Genomic DNA, 22,302 nt, shown 5'->3' on the forward strand with positions numbered 1-22,302 from the left:
AATCAGGGGAAAACTACCAGGCGTCCACCAATCGCGGCAGCAGGAACGCCACACGTCGTCCAAAGGACGCCTTCGTTTTAGCCAGCAGCCCTCTCCTCCCGCCAAAGCTGTCCCCAGAGCGTCAGGTAATAACCCAATCGGGGACTTACGAGTTCCCCCTTTTGGTCACCCCCACCCGACACGCACACACATCCACCTGCGTGGAGGTGTCAAGGCGACTGGAAATGGTTAACAGTGCCCAGCAGCGGCGAGGGAAACAAACGCCCCTGACAACCCACAGCTGAGTAAGCAAGAGCTGTTTATTCACGAGCGTGTTCCCTTTGGAGGCTGTCGGCCAGCCCCTGAAAGCCCGGGCACATCTGAGGAGGTTCGCAGGGAGGGAGAGATCATCTTCTCTCCCCACACCCACACCCAAGCACACGCTCGCTCGGGTGGGAACCGGCGGGTCCGGGCAGCGGCTGCCCACCCGCCCCACACGAATAACATCAGCACTAGAGCATCCGACCCCTTGCGGGGGTTGTGTAACTCCCCCAAATGAGCTCAGACGCGGCAAGGGCTGGCCCCAGCGCCGAGGGCTTCAGAAGTCACTTGTGCCACCCCAACCCCTGCCACGATGACCGACGCAGCGGCCGGGGCTGGAGACCCGAGAAACGGCCCTTGAGTCCCCTCCCCTCACCTGGCTCGGTCCCACCTGAGGGCAAGAGCTGAGGAGGAAAGAAACGGGCTGGGAGGGCTGACCTTGTTGCTACTGACAGCGGAGCGGCACATCCTGCTGCTTCCTGGAAAGCGGCCCAAGGCACATTTTTCCCCCCGGGAGGAAGGAAACGGGAGGGCGCCGCCCGGGCGGCGACGGGCGCGGCGGCGGTGGTCCGCGCGGGCTGTGCAGCCTTTGGAGGGGACGGTCCGAGGACTACATCTCCCAGGCTGCTCTGGGCCGCCCCGCGTCGTGACCCCGGTGCGCACGGAGGCGGTGACTCTTACCTCACAGAGGTAGCTCCTCCGCCGGCAGCAACTCGGCGCCCGCGGTCCATGGACCGGAACCTCGGGCCCACGGGCAGGAACCCGGGCCGCGATCGTCGCCTCCCCGCCCCAGGCTCCTCCTCCTCGCTTCCCGCCGCCTCCTCCGGACGCCCGCAGGCCGCGCACCGCCGCTGCCGGGCTCCTGGAGCTGCCCCGAGAGGCTGGGTGGCGGGTTCGCGGCTGCCGCGGGACTGAGGCCTACTCCGCCGCCTCTCAGTGCTATTGTCCCTCTGCCCGGCCCTGACCGCGTCCACCGGAGAGGCGAGTGCTCCGGCTCCGCGGAAGATGCCGGACCAAGCGCTACAGCAGATGCTGGACAGGTATGGGCAGCTTTGGGGGGCGCGCGAGCCGCGGCTAGTCGCCCGGCCCTGCCCGCGCCGGCCTCGAGGCTCCTCGTCGGCGGAGCCGGGCGGGCGGGGAGGAGTTCCACGGCCGGGGGCCGGGTGAGGGGCAGAAAGTTTGGAGTCGGCACTTAGGGGAGGCCGGAGCCGGCGGCCTGGGTGCGTGGACCTAAAGCGAAACTTAGTGAAGGAGTGGCGTCTAGTATTGTTGGAACGCTGTTTTTGAAATGGGAGGGACTCGCTTTTACCCACAGAATTAGTTTCTTTTTCTGCTTTTTTACTCTCCTCCTCCCCTCCCCCCAAACTGTGTTGTAACGTGTTTGTCAGCGATGTCACTGGCAAGAAGAACCAGACTGCCTTTCAAGGGAAGGATCTTCCTACCATTAACTTTAAGACTCTTTCCAAAACCCAAGGATAAGCAGTCTTTTGGAAAGCCTGATAGGCTGACTTCATCGCTCCTTTCCCCTCAACCCATCCCCACCCCCACACTGTAAGGTCAAGAGTATCCGCAAGGGAGCTTTAACGGTCAGACTGAAGGAGAGGTTATGGAAAACAGCCACGTGAGCCCAACACGGAACACTTACGGTATTTTACGGTTCGCTGAGTTCACGAGGAAGTTTCATCTTGATGTTGGGGCCACTTGCCCGTCTCTGGGGGGGCTCCAGTCCGTAAAACTTTTAGTGAAATCGGATGCATCGCCCTCTGCTGTTCAAATTCTAGTCCTTGCGTTCTACCTAGAGTTTTTAGAGCCTTAATCCGCAATTTCCCACTAGCCGGGTCTTAACTTCCTGGCATGGCCAGTGGTACAGGCTAATGCATAATGTTCTGGTTGCTTAGAACTCTCGGTGGACCACTTGCCGCCGAGTTCAGCAAGTAGTACTGCTCTCTGTGCTGAGCAGAGGTCCAGTTGTGTAAGGTGTTAAGTGAGAGGCCTCCCTTAGCTGAGATTATACCCCAGGTAAGCCCTGTTTGGATCTGCTACATACAGAACACAAATCGCCCAAGAGTGCATCTCCTCCCAGAGCGAGACATTTCCTTTGGAGCTTAGATTTTTGAGACATCTAAATTAGTAGAAACCATGTTGCCAACTTTTTTCGGTTGGGATGACCCAGTGATTCATCCAGCTGCCCATGAATGAGGTCAGTATTCAGGTCAAGTGGTATTGACAACTTTTTTTTCTGTAAGTGAGTAATCCACAAGTTCCAGGAAGGCAGAAACTTAGTCGTCATGATTTATTTTGGATCCTAGAACAGCCTTATTGTACTCTGCAGGTCATCAATAAATATTTGTTTCATAAACAAGTGCATGACTTTTTTAATCTTTTCCCCCAGCTGTCCAGGGGGTCTGATAATTTACCAGGTTTTGTTTGTTTTACAATTTAGAAAATGGCAAATTGCATAGGACTACTAAAATATGCCCAGAGGAGACCACAGCCGATTCCAATCAGATGATACACCATTCTGGTGCAGGGTATTTTGTAATTAAATATTTTTTTCCACCGAGGGCCTGCTACTTTCACTTTTCTGTGGGTGACTTTTAGAAAAGTTTGTGTGTCCAAAAGCTGACCTGGTTTTCATATGCCCTTTGGAGATTTCCATAAAAGTAAAAAGCCAAGGGATGCTAGTGAGGCATTTAAAATTCTCAACAGAAACTTGGAAATTCTGGCTGCATTTATAAAGCAGGTGAATGTAATACTGGCTTACCCTCATCTTTACCTTTTTGACATACCTCAAAGTAGATTCTTAAGATGGCATTCAAAGGCCTTTATTATCTGTTATTAATGAGTAGTTAGCAACCTGCCTCCAAATGAGAATCATCTGGGGAGCATTTTAAAGGATGGATGGATGGCTCAAGACCAATTAGATCATAAATTTCTGGAGGATGGGTCCTGAGCATTTATATTTTCAAAAGCTTTCCAGATGTTTCTGATGTGGTTGAAAAACACTACCTTAAACCCTAAAGGATTATTTCATGATAAGAGGTAGTACAGTTTAGTAAGAAAAGCTTGGGCTAATATAGAGACGGAAATCTTGAAATTCTCATTTTTCCACGTAATAGCTATGAGACTTTGGAGTTAAGGTCTGAGGCTATACATCCTCATAAAATGGGAATGTACTTTCTCATAGGATTATATCAAATGAGAACAGGTATAAGCACTTTATAAAACAATAAAATGTTATTCATATATTAGACACACAGAAGTTACTTAAGATTCTAATGTAACAAACCAGTGTGGCAATTTTCTCCCCATTTCTCATAGTTACTATATTAATCTGGGCTGGCCCAATATGCAAGTTAAACACAAAGATACTTGATGGGGTTCATTTGAGGAATACTGACAGGCCCAACAGATTAAAATGTCAGCCTGTTGGGGCCCATAATTCTTGCTATGACTTTGGCTTCCCCCCAGCTTGGTCTTCGGATGGCAGTTTCTAAACATGTCCATATGTTGACTTCTTCAATGCAGGTTTTATTCTTGAGAAAACTAAGGAAATATATATAACTTTTGCCTCATATTGTTCTTTTGCCTCTAGGTTAAAAGTTAGGTGTTTATAGTGAATTAAACATTTGAATTTACTTAATAAATTTTGAGTGCCTACATATGCTTAGTATTCTAGGCCCTTGGTATGTGGTAGTGAACATGACCAAAAAATGCTCCTGTGGAGCTTAAATTCTAATGAGGTTTGTGTTCCATAAACTGTCAAATAAAATGAAGGTGGTGTTTAGTTGTAACATGAATGGTAGGTTTATTTTATACCACTTAGTCTTTCAGGGGTTTTAAACTAATGGCAACTTATATCTGAAGTTGAATTGCCATGTTTTTTGTGACAACTAAATTTAGTTTAGCAATTGCAGTATTTGTAGGTAGAGTGTGTGTGTGTGTGTGTGTAGATATTTTGCTTTTCATTTTTTTTTGCCTTTCATTTTTATAAACAAAAAGCAACTGTTTATGTAAGCTTATCTGAGCCTTTTAAATTGAGGATAGTGTGAAAAGGGGTGATTTTTAGTGTCGTGAATGATTTGGAGTTACAAATCATTGCCCTGAAAAAACATTTATAAACTCAGACCCTTTATATTAAGCTCTCTGAACCTTGGTCAGTTTTTCTTTCCTTCATTGCCACACTTTTTGAAGGAGGCATCTGTCATATGTTACTCTATCACCATCTGCTTTGTTTTATATTTCTCAAAATTAGAATTAAATGTAAAGAGAATACAAAGAATATGGTAGCAAACTGCAGGGATGGACCTCAGGTTGGAGGTCTGGGCCTGCTTAGAAATGCTTCTGGAAACTTGACTTTGGTGTCCCCTGTCTCACAGTAAACACTCAGGAATGTGTTGCTGTTGTTTTGCATCACTGACTTGCACCTGGTGAGTAAGCAGGGTGTGTGGCCAGTGTCCCCAGAACAGTCAGATGAAGGAAAAGCCAGGAGAATAATCTGCTCCTTACCTGCCTCCTGCAGTACAAAGTGAATTAGAGTCCACTCTGTGAACGTGTTATCAACCACAGATGTACATTCCTTTGGAGAATATTCTGGTAGGATCGTGTGCCTATATTGTCTTGATTTATATAACCATCTTAGTTTCCATTAAAACAATTTCTCACTTTCTTTGTCAGTTTACGTCTTTTCCTCAGTCACCTCTATCCTATTTGACAATTATAGAGCAATACCTGGAATTAAATCATTTAGTTATATTTGCTTCCATCTGTATATAAAAAGTAGAAACTTTACAAAGTCCCCTTTGATCATTAGCCCCAGTCCCACATCATCTCCCATCCCCACTGCACTGTCAGAAACAGGTTTATAGTCTTCCAGTCTTCTTTGTTTGCTTATATACCATATGTAATAAATAGTTTTGTTTTTGTTTCTAAAATTTAAATAAATCTACGCTTGCTTTTTAAATCTTGTTTTGAACCCTGTGTCATACAGCAATTAAAGAGAATATATATGTGTGTGTGTGTATATATATATATATATATATAATATTCATCTTAACATACCGCTCTTTCTTTTTAATTCATTCCTGTTTATGACATTTAGGTTTTTATTTTCTCTTTATTATCTCTTTATAATTTGACTTTCATTCCCCTTTCTTGTCCTTAACTCTACTAAAAGTATACTAAAGGTCAACAATAATTTCTTAATCAGTAAACCTAATGACTTTTTTTCTTGATCCTCATGTCCTTGACATATATGTAATGAAGATGAAACTGATCCACTACCCCCTAACTTCTTTAAACTGTGTTCTGTTATACTATATTACTTATCTTTTGCTTTTTTGTTCCTTATATATCATCTTTTTACTCCCTTCAATCACTTAAGTGTGGTTCAATCCTCAGCACTTATCTTTGAAAAGTCTACCACTTACTATCTCATTTTCACCTCTATTTGAGTGACTTTCAGATGTCTGCGTTTATTCCTGATCTCTCAACATTTTAGTGTCTCATTTCTAGCTGCTTTGTAGACGTTTCCACTTGTGTATACTTGGTATTACTAGCACTTTAACCTATCTAATCTACTGATATTTCCCTGCCTTTTTACTTATCTTGACTTCCCAATGTTTGGTCTTTGATAAGACCATTCTTCTAGTCCACCAGCCATGAAACCTAAGTCTTTTTTCTTTTTTGCATCTTTCCCTTCAAATCCACTTGCTTATCAAATATTATGGATTCTACTTTCTCTGACTCTAGTTTTTCTCTTCTACTTTGACTTACAGAGTGGTACCAGAATAAGCCACGGCACAGTTATAATCATGTAATTTCCATACTTTAAAAATTGCCAGTCTTTACATTCACTGTAGGATAAAATCTAAACTTTCAGGACTCCAGTGAAGGGGTTTAGATCTACTAATAATCCAGCCCCAACCTCCTCTTCTGCATTACACCTCATTGTCCTTTGAATATATTCTGCTCTTTTATCTCCTTATTTTTGCTTTAGATTACTTCTTCCCTTTTAACACCTGGCTAACTCTTACCCATCTTTATAATTAAGCTCATATGTCATCATGAACCATTGCACAACTCCTTCAGGCAGAGTGAGTTACTCCTTCCTGTGTTTCCACACAACCTTTTATGCATTCATTCTAGTATATCACATTGTATTATAAATTTTTGAGTGCACCTACTCTGTGTCTCAGACCCTTGTACACTCACCCTTTACCACCACCACCACCACCACCACCACCACCATGCACATTCAAGTGGAAGTTCATCGAAAACAAATTATTCCCTGTCCCATTTTTCCACAAGGACCTAGTACATTGGAAACATTGTTGAATCACAATGTCTTTTTCTCATTATTTAGGCCATATCTTTCTCAGAATAATCTTACAGACACCGTTTGAACCATCGTCTCATTTGCTCAGAACTGTCTGTTTTCTTGTTGCTTATTAAGCTGAAGTTCAAATTCTCGATCCTGGCCTTCAGAACCCTCTGTAATCACATTTATTGTGTTTGCTATTATGTTTAAGACACTGCGTATATGGCTGGCACCAGCTACCTTTTTTTTTTTTTTTTAAATATATCTTTTTTGATTTCGGAGAGGGAGAGAGAGAGAGATAGAAACATCAGTGATGAGAGAGTCATTGATTGGCTGCAGCCCGCAACCCGGGCATGTGCCTGACCGGGAATCGAACCCTGATCTCCTGGATCCTAGGTTGATGCTCAGCTGCTGAGCCACGCCCGGCTGGGCACCAGCTACCTTTTTGAAGTGTTGCTTCTCTTTAAGAATGAGTACATAAGAAAAAAATGAGTACATAAGTACATGTCTTTTGCCCAAGCCAAAATGATTTGTTCATTGTCCTAAGAACACAAGTTTTTCTTTTCAGCACTTTGTCTTTCAAAGTTCTATCTATTCTTCAAGACCCAGTTTAGATTCTGCCTCATTTATAAAACTTTTCTGGCCATTTTAGCCAGAAATATTTTTTACTTCTTATCCAGACTCATGTAGCAATTCTTTATTTGCCATACATGCCTCCCAACTCTTTACATGCCATAATTTATAAGATGATGAGAGATGATAATATTTATATGGCCTATTGGAGTACATTAGAAGGGATTTAGATCTCTGGTGAAAGTTTCTTATAACTGCTTAAAAGTACCCTAGCAAAAATGAAATACAGCATTTCTTGTACTGGCTATAGTTTCCTAAGAAATGAGAAATGGAAATTTTTATCAGAGTACACTAAACATATGGCAGCATGGTGCATTTAAAAACACCCAGTGAGTCAGGGCCTAGGTTGCATTAGTGCCCCTCTGCTTAACTGAAGCCTTGGGCAGATTACCTTTCTCGGCTTTTGTTTCCTTATTTAAGATGGAAATAATTATGCTTGCTAAGTTTATGAAGATCAGAGACAAAGGGCATGGGCATGAATATATGCTCAGTAAGTGACTGCTTTCATTGTGATGTATTTCTCTTCAGCTTTGCCCTTTGGTAACGTGTCATGATTGTGGTTATATCTCTTTGATGGGTCCAGATACTTTAAATTCCATCCCACTTGAGTGACAGACATAGAGATTTTTAGTCTTGTTGGTATAGTTTCTACTCCAGAATACATGGGATATGATGCTTTTTTAAACACATATATTTTTTATCGATTTCTATTGATTTTTAGAGGAAGAGGAGGGAGAGGAAAGGAGATAGAAACATTGATAAAAGAGAAACATCAACAGCGAGCTATCAGCTGCCTCATGCATGCCCCCTGCTGGGGATCGAGCCCAGAACCTGGGCATGTGCCCCAACCAGGACTCAAACCGGTGACCTGGTGCATGGGATGATGCTCAACCACTGAGCCACACCAGCTGGGTGGAATATGTTGCTTTTAATCCTGACACAAAGCAAGCAGTCTGCAGTTTTTTCCATTGTCGAATGGGGCCTTCCTTGCATTAACCAGAGTATGGATCTCTAAGCTTATTCTGAATTAAAGAGTGCTTGTTCTCTTCCGTAAGACAGCCGTGCATATACATTAAGGAACCATATATAATACAACATCAGCAATTTAAAGCTTGTTACATTGCTCTCTTTCCTATATCTTTGAATTTTTCAGTTCTGTTACACTCCAGTTTTCATCAGTGATTTCTAGGGCAGGAGTCTGATTTCTCAGATTTTTCTAATCCAAGGTAAACACCTGTCATTTGGGTCTGCAAAGATAGGCTTTACTGCCATCTGTTTTATTAGGTTCCCTATCTTGCTTAATTTATGTTCCAGTGAGAAACTATTTTATCGATACGTTTCCCCCCCTTCCCCCCCCACATACTTTTTAAATAATTAACTTCATTAATCATATAAAGAGTGGATGACACAAATGAACCCTTTGAAGTGAGGTTATCTTGTTATATCTATGTCTTAAAACCTCTCTACTTCAACCAGTTTGGTCTCATTGTCCATGACCATATGTTCATTTCCATCTCTAAACTTGTTTATGCTGCATTTCTTACTTCAGTTACCCTTATTCTTTATTCCCCAATCCAACTTCAATTCTCATCTGTAATTCCTTTTGATGAAACCTCAGCGATTTCATACTGTTTCTTACTGTCATCATCACATTTCTATATTAAAGATAGTCTCTAGGATTAAAGATGGTAGTGGACTGAGTAGAAGCTACACTGATACTCTCCCGGCACCAAAGTGGAATTACAACTAAAATAGAGAAAAACCACCCTGAATAATCAACTGCAACTGAGTATGAGCTGGAGGGCATCCTCATAACCAAGGAGGAAAAGTGGAAATCGCATAGAGACTGGTAGGAAGTGCGGAGGCACAAGAGGGCTGGCTGGGCTCCCACAGGCAGCATCTGAAGGTCCAGAAGGATTATCTCAGCTGTGGGGGATTCCCACTGAAGACTCTGGGGCCTAAACCCCAGGCTGGGCTTCCCAGACAAGAGCACCAGAACTGAGAAAGGTGCTCACATAAAATCTGGCTGTGAAAAGCAGCCGGGTTTCTGTCAGGGAGAGACGGCTGGAAATGTAGGCACCCTCTTAAAGAGCCAACACACAGAGTTTCGTGTGCAGCCACTCACCTTGGGCTACAGCAGAGGGAGGGCAGAGTGGACTGGAGCTGTGTGAGGAGAATCTAGGGTTGTGGGCTCTGGAGATGGAGCTCAGAGGGCACCCCTCTGGGTTCCTGTGCCAAGACATACCCCCATACTGCAGAGGCAGATATCTGCCTTCCAAGCAGCTTTTGCCTGAGGAGGAAGCAATTGTCCCATCCTGCTGGAAAACCTCTTGCCCTACCCAGAGGAGTGTCTACAGCCTGAGGCTCATTAAGAGACTGATAACAATCAGCTGCCCCACCCTGTGGAGTTTTTACAGCCTGAGGCTCATTGAGAGAATCTGATTAATCAGCCTGAAGGCAGAGGCAGACCTCAGAGTGCTTTGAGTCTTTACCTGATCTGCTTCTCGACCCAGGCCTTGGAAAAACAGACTTTATCCTGCATCTTGGTCTTGTCCAACCCCTAGACCCAGCAGAAGAGACCTCAAGTCGAGGGTTATTGATAGCTTCAAATAGGGTACTCAGGGCCAGTCACAAACTGCATCTGACATTGGCCTGCACCGGAGACCCTCCAAAAAGACTGAGAGTCCTAGCAGGTCTACCTAATACATAGAAACAAACCCAGTGAGCCAAAATGAGGAAACAAAAAAACAAGCCCCAAATGAAAGAACAAGAGAAATCTCCAGAAAAAGAGCTAAATAAAATGGAGATAAGCTGTCAGATACAGAGTTCAGGATACTGATTGTAAGGATGCTCAACAGCATGAAAAAAGATACGGAAACATTGGAAGGAATAAACAGCAGATTAGAGGAAGCAGAGGATCAGATCAGTGAATTAGAAGACAGGGTAGAAAAAAAGAGATCCAAAAAAAAATAAAATAAAATTAAAAACAGGAGGACATTTTAAAGGAGCTGTGGGACAACGTGAAACGTAACAATATTCGCATTATAGGAGTGCCAGAAGAAGTTGAAAGTAAGCAAGGGTTAGAGAACCTGTTTGAAGAAATAGTGGCAGAAAACTTCCCTAAGAAAGTCACACAAGTTCAGGAAGCACACACAGTCCCAAGCAAGAAGAATCCAAAGAGACCCATGTCCAGACACAGAATTCAAGACAAAGAAAGAATATTAAAGGCAGCAAGAGAAAAGCAATCTGTTACCTACAAAGGAGATCCCATAAGGCTGTCAGATGACTTCTCATCAGAAACTCTACAGGCCAGAAGGGAATGGCATGAAGTATTCAGGGTAATACAAAACATGGATCTGAAACCAAGAACTACTCTATCCAGCAAGATTTACATTCACGATAGATGGTGAAATAAAGAGCTTCCCAGACAAAAAAAAAAAGCTAAAGGAGTTTATCACCACCAAAGCAGCATTGCAGGAAATGTTAAAGAAACTGCTGTAATTAGAAGTAGAAATAGAAAGAGAAACATAGGCATAAAGTAACATGGCAATAGATAAGTATCTGTATCAATAATAACCTTAAATGTAAATGGATTAAATGCTCCAATAAAGAGACATAAGGTGGCTGAATGGATAAGAAAACATGACCTAAATATATGCTTTCTACAAGAGACCCACCTCAAAACAAAAGACACACAGGGTGAGGGTGAAGGGATGGAAAAAAAAATTTCCATGAAAATGAAAAAAAAAAGCTGAGGTAGCAATACTCATATTGGACAAAATAGACTTCAAAATGAAGACCATAACTAGAGACAAGAAAAGTCACTACATAATACCAAAGGGATTGATACGACAAGAGGATATAAACCTGCTAAACATATATGCACCCAATATAGGAGGACCTAAATTTAAAAAAAAAAAAAGTCTAGAGGACTTTAAGGGAGAGATTGACAACAAGACATTCATACTAGGGGTTTTCAACACCCCACTGATTTCACTGGATAGGTCTTCCAGACAAAAATTCAACAAGGAAACAGTGACCCTAAATGACACATTAGATTAGATGGATTTAATTGACATTTACAGAACATTCCACCCCAAAGCTGCAGAATGTACATTGTTCTCAAGTGCACATCAGTAGATGAATGCATAAAAAAGCAGTGGTACACTTACAGCATAGAATACTATGCAGCTGTAAAAAAGAAGGATCACTTATCCTTTGGGATAGCATGGAGGGAACTGTAGAGTACTGTGCTTGGTGAAATAAGCCAATCAGAGAAAGACAAGTACCACATGATTCACTCATATGTGGAATGTAATAAAATAAACTGATGAGCAGAATAGATCCAGAGACATAGAAGCATGGAACAGACTGAGGGATCTCAGGGGGAAGGTGGGGGTGGGGGAATGGGTGGGGAGAGATTAATCAAAGGATTTATATGTCTGTAAGCATAACCCATGGACACAGACGTTGTGGGGAAGGCCTGGGAGTGGGGTGGGTGCGGGGTGGAAGGGATCAATGGGGGGAAAGGGGACATCTGTAATACTTTCAACAATAAAGATATATATTTTTTAAAATATATATCTTTATTGATTTCAGAGTGAGGAAAGGAGAGGGAGAGAGAGAGACAGAAACATCAATGATGAGAGAGTCATTGATCAAGCCCACAACTGGGCATGTGCCCTGACCGGGAATCGAACCCTGATCGCCTGGATCCCAGGTCAACGCTGAACCGCTGAGCCACGCCCGACCGGGCTTAAAAAAATTTTTAAAAATAAAATATAGTCTCTAACATTTTTTCTTGGTACTTAATGTTTTATGTGGTGGTTTTTAATGTATGCGTATATTGGTTCTTTGTGGCATCAGATAATGAATGTACTTATAGGTACTCAAACTGATTTAGGAGATCTTGGGTAATCTTAGATTTAAGGCAGACTAGCAATTCTTTGAACTGTTTATAAATTTTACTATTAGGAAAGATATTTAACTGGAAAAAGGTTATATTTAAATCATGTAGAATCAAGTGACTGATCTTATATAGAGTAGCTTGTTATACATGCAGTTTAGTGATGTGACCAATACCAGTAATACGGCATATTTATTTTAAGGAATAAGTAATATTCTTTAGATTTGTCTAGTTTAGTTCTGTTCTCCTGTCTTCACAATATAATAGTATTTTGTTCTTTGATCACTGAGCCAACCATAGTAATTTCCAGATCTCCCTTTACATTGTAAACTAATGTGCCCCAACTTGGCTGGTAGGAAGATGTGTAAATAGCGTGTACATCAGCAAGAAGGAGTCATTTAGGAAAGCTAGTGGAAGGACAGGGAAGATGGAAGAAAATGAATTGAGAGGGTTTGAATGAATATCTTAAGCAGTGGTGGCCTGTTGAAAAAATGGGGAGCTGGGGAGGTAGGAAACCAGGACTTCTCTACTGAATACCAGGGTGCCAAGCAGAATATGCTATATGTGTTAATTTAGGTGAGGAAGTACATTCATAAAATCTAGGCGTACATGTAAAGTTGACACCACCTTTTTATCTTTATCAATGCTAGTGCGTGTTTGGTGGTTATATATGTGCCAGGCAATTCTTAAGCACATTCGTGATCACTTGTTTAATCCTTTATAATTTAATAGAGAATCTTAACAGAATCTTTTGTTATGCTAAGGACACCATTGGCAGCCTGGTTAAACCTGTGGAATCCTTCTCAGAATGTTTTGTTTTTTTGTTTTTATTTTCTTTATATATCTTTATTGATTTCAGAGAGAGGAAGGGGGGGAGAGAGAGATAGAAACATCAATGATGAGAGAGTCATTGATCAGCTGCCTCCTGCACGCCCCCAACTGGGGATCGAGCCCGCAACCCAGGCAAGTGCCCTGACCAGGAATGGAACTGCGATCTGGATCCTAGGTTGATGCTAAGCCACGCCCGGCCGGGCCCGAATGTTTTGAAAGAATAAAACAAAATATATAGGATCAGAAATGAAACCAAGTATGTTGAAATACAGCTATTAAAATATTAAAAATCTGACATAGTAATATGAGCTTTAAAACATTAAAATATAAGGTCTATTTATATGATTATTCTAGGGCCATCTCTTATATCCAGTTTCTCACACTCTATCAAAATTGTTTGGGTTAAACATGATGGGAAATCTGCCCCAAACTGGTTAATCTAAAAACAAACAAACTGTGGGTTTATGTATGTGAGCAGTGCAGAAGTATATTTAGTTTTAAGCACAGCTTGATTCGTGTCTCAAACAAAGCGATTAGTTTCCATCTTTCAGTTTCCTCTGGGTTCTTTAGGCTCTACATGGTGGCTCTCCTGGCAGCAGTAGCCTCACACCCTCATTTAGTCTCACACTTTTTCCTGCTTTCTACATAGTCTTCCTATATTTTGTTACCAAAATGATATATCTCGTTTCCCAGATGTATACAAATATATTTACAAAATCACCTCAGTTGTGGGGGAAATATATAATAACACCTTAATTAACTGGCCTATTTATACTTGTCAGTTGAAATTTTATGCAAAAATTGTAGGTTAAAACTCAAACCATGGATAGTGGTGATAGTTGCACAATGTCAGTGTACTTAATTCTACTTAATCATATTGTTCAAAATGGTTAAAGTAATACATTTTGTTATGTATATTTTACCACAATACAATTTTTAAAAAGAAAAAGGTGGCGGCATTTTGGGGATACCATAATAAGATAGTGTGAGGGTCCAGACAGTTTGGCTGAGGTGGGTTAGAGAGCCAGCATGCTAAACAGTGCTGCCTACCTCCCATTACCTAGTTCGTATGAAACTTGACTGAATTTGAAAACTGAGTAAAAAATCATAATTTTGGATATATGTTATATGAATTCAGTTCCTTTTTTCCCCCCGTTTTAACTGGAGCACACAATTAAAATTCATGTTCTACAGTAACTGGAGACCTCACCCATCTATAGTACCTGACTATATAATCTTTCCTGTTGAGCATAGTTAAGCTAATTATTCTGACAGAAGTCACTTACCTAATTAAGTGAAAAATGCACAGTAGGTAAGAAGCTTTAATTAGCGGTTGTTTCCAATTGTACATTCATACTCTATTGGTGGAGGGAGGGGTGGAGGGTGTGAATGGAGTCACTGAGTTAAATTGTATTTTCCCTAATGGAACTTGGTGTAAAAACTTGTGTGTTTATTGGGAGAAAAATAAGGAATTGCAACCTAATTCCACAAGAACAAATTAGACCTCCTGAAGTACCTATAAAAGTAAAATGGAAAAATGCTTTAAATTTAACCATCTCAGTAGAATTTTTTCTTAATATAAGAAGCATCCCAGACTTAAGACTTTGAGACTTCAAATGTAATAAATATTAACTCCCCAAAAAAGGAGCTCAGTGGTTAGAGCATCGGCTCTTGGACTGAAGGGTCCCGGGCTCGATTCTGGCCAAGGGCACAAACCTTGGTAACAGGCTCAGTACTGCCCCCCCCTTGGGGCTTGTGCAGGAGGCAACCAATCAATGTTTCTGTTTCTCTCTCGCCTCCTCCCTCCCTCCCTTCCTTCTTCTCTGAAAAGCAATGGAAAAAATATCCTCAAGTGAAGATTTTAAAAGGAAAAAAAAAAGGAAAACCGGTCATACCTATAATGGAATCATATAGGCCCAAATTGATCATTGTCATTATCCTAAAACAATTTATCCTGATGTCTTCATCTCTTCTTCCCTTTTGCTTTTTTTTTTTTTTTAATTTAATAATCTTTCTCTTTTCTTATAGTTATGCTTTACCAGAAAGAGAAATGGGCGGGGGTTTTCCCTCAGTTGAAAATTGAATGAGACCATGTGTGAAATCACTTGTGCAATACTTTAGTTTTCCAAGTTCAAGAGGTTAAAAGGTTAGTGTTAAAATGGGAGAAACACTGAATTTCACATATTTCTTTGCTTACCACTCCTCAAAGAATTATTAAGTCTTAAAAAACAAAAGCAGCCTGAGGCATTGCTTCCCTCTGGTTCATTATAAAAAGTAAATTACTAGAAAGATGGAGGAAATTACATAAAAACAAAATTCAGAAAAAAAAGATTTTGCAGATGACTACAAAGAAAAACAAGAAGAACTATTCTACTGGAAGTGTATTGGTTTTGTCTCCTTAGTCTTTTAGTGTAGAATAGAGGTTCTGTAATATACTATAGTAGGCTCATTCCATTAAATGAGAGCTGCAGTGGAGAGAAGGATGGGGTCTTAAAAATAATGTCATTACTTTCTCTCTTAATTTACAGAAGTTGCTGGGTATGCTTTGCCACTGATGAAGATGATAGAACTGCTGAATGGGTGAGACCATGCAGGTGCAGAGGATCTACAAAATGGGTGCACCAGGCTTGTCTGCAGCGCTGGGTGGATGAAAAACAAAGAGGAAACAGTACAGCCAGAGTGGCATGTCCTCAGTGCAATGCTGAATACTTAATAGTTTTTCCAAAGTTGGGTAAGAAGATCCTTAAAAGCAACAAAGATATATGTGATGTTATTATCCATAACTCTGTAATCTCAGGTTTATTTTAAAGTGAGCCATCTCTGCTTTTTCGTGAATTTCTTACTCCCTTTCTGTTGTTTCCTCTAAATATCAGGCATTTATTTGTTTTGCTAACAGTTTACCTTATCATTAATATATCCCCAGATCCATCATTTGTCTGTGCATTAAATGTTTTCATTTGGTTGCGTGGATAGAGAACTTGAACCTCTAACCTTGTGTATAAAATCAAATAACAAAGCTATAATAAAAAGCTGACTAAAGAGCCTCATTCTCTGGAGACCATTGCTGTAGGAAAAAGAAAACAATAGTGTGTTCCTTCTAATACTTATCCTTAATTCAATATTAAGGAATAAAAGTAGGGAAATTAAAGATTTAGTAAAAGATTTAACAACGTTAAACTCATCTTTGGAATCCAATTTATGTGGTTATCTTGCAAGCAAACTGCTTTCCTTTTTCTGCGAATTGGTGAGCCAGGAACAACCAAAGGTCTTTCTAGCATTGAAAAAAAAGTATAGCAGACTTGAAAGGAAGCCGTAACTAACACTGATACTTACTTAGCATGTTCCATTACAGGCCATGTGTTTATGAACTGGTGTCTTTCTCTTTGTTTGATGTTTATGCCAAGCCAGTTGTAAACATCTTTAATATTCTTGGCTGTAATCAAGAGGTATGTGAAGACAATTTGGGTTCTGAGAAGGAAGGAATGACTTTTGGGGCGAGTAGGTTCAAGGAGAAATTGGAAATAATTATTAGATATGCTGCTTTTTCTAGGTGCCATACTTATTGAAGTAAGGCCCATGTTTTTAAATGAGGCAACATAAATGTAGGTAATGAAGTGCTTTTGTAATGTGAGAAGATTAATAATGGCAAACAAAATTACCATGGTTGTCTGTATTTCTCTAGCTTAATGCATATGAAGAAAGGCTAGGTTCCTATATGAAAGGAAAGTAGCATAGTAGAGAAAGTAGTGTTTCTCAAACATTTAGGTGGGTCTTCATGCACACTACTGATTTTAGAGAAAGTAAACACAAAAGAGTGATCCAAAATTTTTTATCATAATATCAAAGCAGTATTTTATTTATTTATTCCTTTTTTAAATATATCTTTATTGATTTCAGAGAGAGGAAGGGAGAGAGAGAGAGAGAAACATCAATGATGAGAGAGTTGTCATTGATTGGCTGCCTCCTGCATGCCCCTGGCCAGGGATCGAGTCCACAACCCCGGGCATGTGCCCTGACCGGGAATCAAACCTCGATCTCCTGAATCCTAGGTCAATGCTCAACCTCTGAGCCATGTCCAGCCGGGCTCAAAGCAGTATTTTAAATAATTTAATGGGGAAACCATTACTGCTGCAATCTTTAACTACATTGATATCTGGCTCACTAAAGTCAAAGTTAAGATTTCGTATTTAAATGTTTCTTTCTCTTATTTCTACTAAATTAGATATCTTTAACTGTTTTGGTATTGGAGTAATACTGGCCTCAGAACAAGTTGGGAAGTGATCTCTTAAATTTTTTGTGAAGAGTTTGTGAAGGATTGGTGTTAATTCTTTACATGTTTGGCGACAGTGAAGCTGTCTGATCCAGGGCATTCTTTATAGGAAGTTTTTTATTACTAGTTTAATCTTTTTATTTATAGGTCTATTTAGATTTTCTATGTCTTCTTGAGTCAGTTTTGGTAGTTTGTGTCTTTCTAAGAATTTGTCCATTTCATTTAGATTATCTGATCTGTTGGAATATAATTGTTCATAGTATTCTTTTATAATCCTTTTTATTCCTGTAAGGTTGGTACTGTATTAATGTCCCCTCTTCGATTCGTGGTTTTAGGAATTTGAATCTTCTCGTTTTTCTTGGTCAATCTAGTTAGTTTTATCAGTTTTGTTGGTCTTTTCAAAGACTCAACTTTGGTTTCATTGATGTTTCTCTTTTTATTATTTTCTATTTTATTTATTTCCACTCTAGTCTTTATTATTTCCTTCCTTCTGCTTGGTTTGGGTTTAGTTTGCTTTTCTTTTTCTAGTTTTTTTAAAGTTGGAAGTTTAGATTATTTAATTTTTTTAATAGATTTTAATTTTAGAGCAATTTTAGGTTCACAGTAATTGAGAGGAAGATACAGAGAGAACTCATATACTCCCTGCTTCCTCCTCACATGCATAGTCTCCTCCATCACCAGAGTGCTATATTTGTTACAGCTGATAAACCTATATTGATATATCATTATTACCCAAAGTCCATGGTTTATATTAGGGTTCATTCTTGGTTTACATTCTATGGGTTTGGACACATGTGTAATGTTATGTATCTACTTTTAAAGTATAATACATAGTGTTTTCACTGTCTTCATATTTTTTACCTTTTTCAGAATGTCATATAGTTGGACTCATACAGTATATATAGCCTTTCAGATTGGCTTCTTTCCATAAGTAATACATATTTAAAGTTTCTCCATGTCTTGATGGTTCATTTCTTTTTAACATTGAAAATATTCTATTATCTTGATGTACCACAGTTTATCTATTTACCTACTGAAGGACAGCTTGGTTGCTTACAAATTTTGACAGTTGCAAATAAAGCTGCAGTAAACATCTATGTGCAGGTTTTTGTGTGGACATAGTTTTCAACTTATTTAGGTAAATACCAAGGAGCATGATTGCTGGATCATATGGTAAGAGTATGTTTAGTTTTGTAAGAAACTGCCAAGCTGTTTTTCAAAGTGGCTATATATTTTGCATTCCCATCAGCAAATGATTCCTGTTGCTTTATATATTTTTGTCAGCATTTGGTGGTGTCAGTGTTTTGGGTTTTACATGTTTAGTGGTATTTGTCTTCTGTCTTCTTTGGAGAGGTGTCTGTTAAGTCTTTTGATTAATTTTAAAATCAGATTATTTTCTTGTTGAGGTTTAAGTATTCTTTGTGTATTTTGTATAAGTCTTTTTTAGGTATGTCTTCTGCAATTATTTTCTCTCAGTCTGTAGCTTCTCTCATTTTCTTGATCTTTTTTCAAAGAGAGTGGAAGGTGGGGGAGGGAGAGAAATATCAATGTAAGAGAGACACATCGATTGGCTGCCTCCTGCACGTGCCCCAACTAGGGCCGAGGATTGAGCCTGCAACCGAGGTATGTGCCCTTGACCGGAATCAAACTGAGACCCTTAATGTCCGTGGGCCTATGCTCTAACCATTGAGCAAAACTGGCCAGGGCCCTTCTTTTTTAATGTAGTCATTTACAGTTCTGAATTTCTAAGGACTGCTTAAATCTTTTTTGACCTGTTGATTATTTAGGAGTGTGTTGCTTGATTTTCACATATTTGTAAATTTCCCAAATGTCTGTTATGGATTTCTAATTTCATTCCATTGTGATCAAAGAACATACTTGGCTTCTGTCCTTTTATGTGTATTACGGCTTGTTTTATGGTCCAACATGATTTATCTTGGTGAATGTTCCATGTGCTCTTGAGAAGAAAGTGTATTCTGCTGTTGTTGTTTGGAGTGTTTTATAAATATCTAGTTGGTTCATAGTACTTTCTTTTTATTGTTGAAAGTATTACAGATGTCCCCTTTTTTTCTCACATTGATCCCCTCAACCCCACATCAGCCCCACCGCCAGGCCTTCCCCATACTATTGTCTGTGTCCATGGGTTATACATTTATGTATATAAGTTCTTTGATTAATCTCTCCCCACCCACTCTCCCACCACTGCCTTTCCTCAGATTCCTCAGTCTGTTCCATGCTTCTGTTTCTCTGGATCTGTTTTGTTCATCAGTTTATTTTGTGCATTATATTCCAGTGAGATCATGTGATACTTGTCTTTCTCTGACTGGCTTATTTCGCTTAGCATAATACTCTCCAGTTCCATCCATGCTGTCCCAAAGGATAAGAAATCCTTTCTTACAGCTGTATAGTATTCCATGGTGTAAATGTACCACAGCTTTTTTATCCACTCATCTACTGATGGGCATTTTGGCTGTTTCCAGATCTTAGCTAAATAGCTAGTTGGTTTATAGTATTTTCAAGTCCTCTATTTCTGTGTGGCTTTTTTACCAGTCCTTCATTGAAAGAGTGATAGTGAGGTCTTCCACTATTGTTAATTATCTATTTCTCCAGGTCTTTCTATTTTTACTTCGTTTACTTTGGGCTCTGTTGTTAGGTGCATATGTGTTCCTAATTGTTCTATCTTCTTGATTGATTGTCCATTTTACCATTATAAAATGTCCTTTGTTTCTACTAACAATTTTTGTCTTAAAGTCCATTTTAACTATAAAGTCGACTTTAAAGTATAGGCACTCCCTTCCCTCTCTCATGCCTTAATAAGTTAGTAGTAAATTCATAGGTTACTTTCAAGTCAAATTTTTATTACAGTTTTGTTCTTATTTATTTTACTGTTCTCAACAGAACATCAATTTGAACTTATGTATAGAGTTGAAAATAACTAAAAATCACCCTCAAAAAATGGTTGTAAAATGTTACGTGGAGTGTAAAGCTTAGAAAGGAAAAAGATTTACTAGGGATAATGAGGGATGATTCCTAGGAGAAACCTTTATCTGAGAGAATTTAGCAAATAAAAATAATAGTTGGTTGGATCGTTGTCCTGTGGACCAAGGGGTTCCTGGTTCAATTTCTGGTCAGGACACATATCCAGGTTGCGGGTTCCATCCTCAGTTGGGGCTCATGCAGGAGACATTCGATTGATGTTTCTCTCTCACATCAATGCTTCTCTCTCTCTCTCTCCCCCTTCCACTCTAAAACCAATAAAAAATAATGACAACATTAACAGTGGTATTAATAGCTGTTATTTGCTAACAGTCCACTGATATTTGCCAGGAACTATGCTGGTCACTTTGCCTGTATTATTTTATTTAAGCCTCTCAAAAGCATAGTAGATATTGTTCTTATTTTACAGATAAGAAAACAGAGTCACCAAATTTATTTATTTAATGGAAGCCCATGGGCTTCTAGCAAGTAAGTGAAGGAGGCAGGGTTTTAAATTGCTAAATTTCTTGTTACCGTTACTCAGTGAAACAGCTACCAGGCCACATATGGATAAGAAGTAGTTTTATGTACCATAAAAGTAGGGAAGTAGGAAGTGTTAACTTGAATATATTTGAGATAGTATTAATGAATAACACGTATGGGTCTATTCTCCTTTTTCTTTATCTTGATATTTGCCCTGGTGGAAATAGAAAGGAATAACAAATTATGTGAAAGAAAAGATGCAGCAACTGCAATATCTCATGGGCAATATTTCCTGTGACTCTTTTAAATGTTTGAGTTTACTTTATGTATTTTCCCTCCAGATAATATATTCACATGGGCCAAAATTCAAAAATACAAAATTCAATGAAAATTCTTTTTACCATGCCTGCCAACCATGGTGCCAAATACTTTTCTTGTTACAAAGCTCTGGTGTTTCATTCTGGGGTGTTTCTCTTCTCTCTCTCTTTCTCCCTCTTTCCCCCTCAACACATACACACAATCTGCAAACATTAGGATAGAGTTAAAAGAACAAACAAGGGAGGGGGAAATACCAGGGATCAGCAATTATGGGGAAACCATTTCTACTCCTAGGCCTGAAAGTACAAGGAAATCAGAAACTAGAGGAGGGAAAGGTTGCCTGAAGATGCTATTTGTTTGTTCAGCCTCCCAGTGATTGAGGCAGGTTGGAGAAAAACGAGGAGTAAACCTGGAGAGGCAAACAGAATATTGAGCACAATTAGGTTATATGTTAATATATCCTAGACTAGTATACTAGACATCCTGTTCTATACTTGCTTTTTTCTTAGCACTATATGGTAAATACCATTTATATTATATAAAAAGAGGGCTTTTTTTTTTCTTTAGTTACATAGATGTATGGTTATTTATATAACCACTTTCCTGTTGACAGACATTTAGGCTGCTTCTAACCTTTACTAGTATAAACAGTCCTGTCATAAACCACTCTGTAAAATAATTGTATGCAGGTTTGCAAATATATCTGTAAGATAAATGACTAGAGTGGAATTGCTGGGTCAAAGGGTGTATGCATTTATAACACTAATAGATATCGTCAAGTTGGCTTTTGTAGAGATTATACCTATTTAATCTTCCCAACAGTATATTGGAGTGCCTGCTTTTCCATTGCCTATCTGCTGCCTTAGCATTGATCAAAGCTCAGCAGAATGTTCGCTCAGGTATTTTATTTTTCTTTTATTATGAAGTATTTCATTGGTTGAAATAGAATATATAACTGCATATGAGGAATAAGGACTAATAAACTGTCACCCATTTACTTATCCCTCAGTTTTAGAAATAAAGTATCCTGGTGAGTTCAGTTTTTTATCACTAAATAATGACTTTCATCTATAATAATGCTTTTTTGTGTTAAACTTGTAATAATATATGGTAATATAGAATAGATATAATAATATAGCTACACCAGCTTTTTGAAAGATCAGCTTTTTATCTTGCGACAATTTTTGACTTATAGAAAAATTATAAAGCTAGTACAGAGTGTTCCCATATATTCTATATCCAGTTTCCTCTTTTATTAACATCTTA

General features: G+C 39.6%; 1 protein-coding gene across 1 annotated transcript in view; it reads left to right on the top strand.

The window, feature by feature from the left end:
• Positions 1–937: 937 nt before the first annotated feature.
• MARCHF5 (membrane associated ring-CH-type finger 5) overlaps positions 938–22,302 on the top strand; it is a 44,696-nt gene continuing 23,331 nt past the window's right edge. The window contains 5 exon segments of the mRNA XM_087824448.1: positions 938–1,340; positions 15,518–15,720; positions 20,666–20,688; positions 20,690–20,724; positions 21,859–21,935. Coding sequence (XP_087680574.1) covers positions 1,306–1,340; positions 15,518–15,720; positions 20,666–20,688; positions 20,690–20,724; positions 21,859–21,935 — 373 coding nt within the window. The 5' untranslated portion in view covers positions 938–1,305.

Source organism: Miniopterus natalensis, chromosome 14 (assembly GCF_054644295.1).
Source record: "Miniopterus natalensis isolate mMinNat1 chromosome 14, mMinNat1.hap1, whole genome shotgun sequence".
NCBI classification, from domain to species: Eukaryota; Metazoa; Chordata; class Mammalia; order Chiroptera; family Miniopteridae; genus Miniopterus; species Miniopterus natalensis.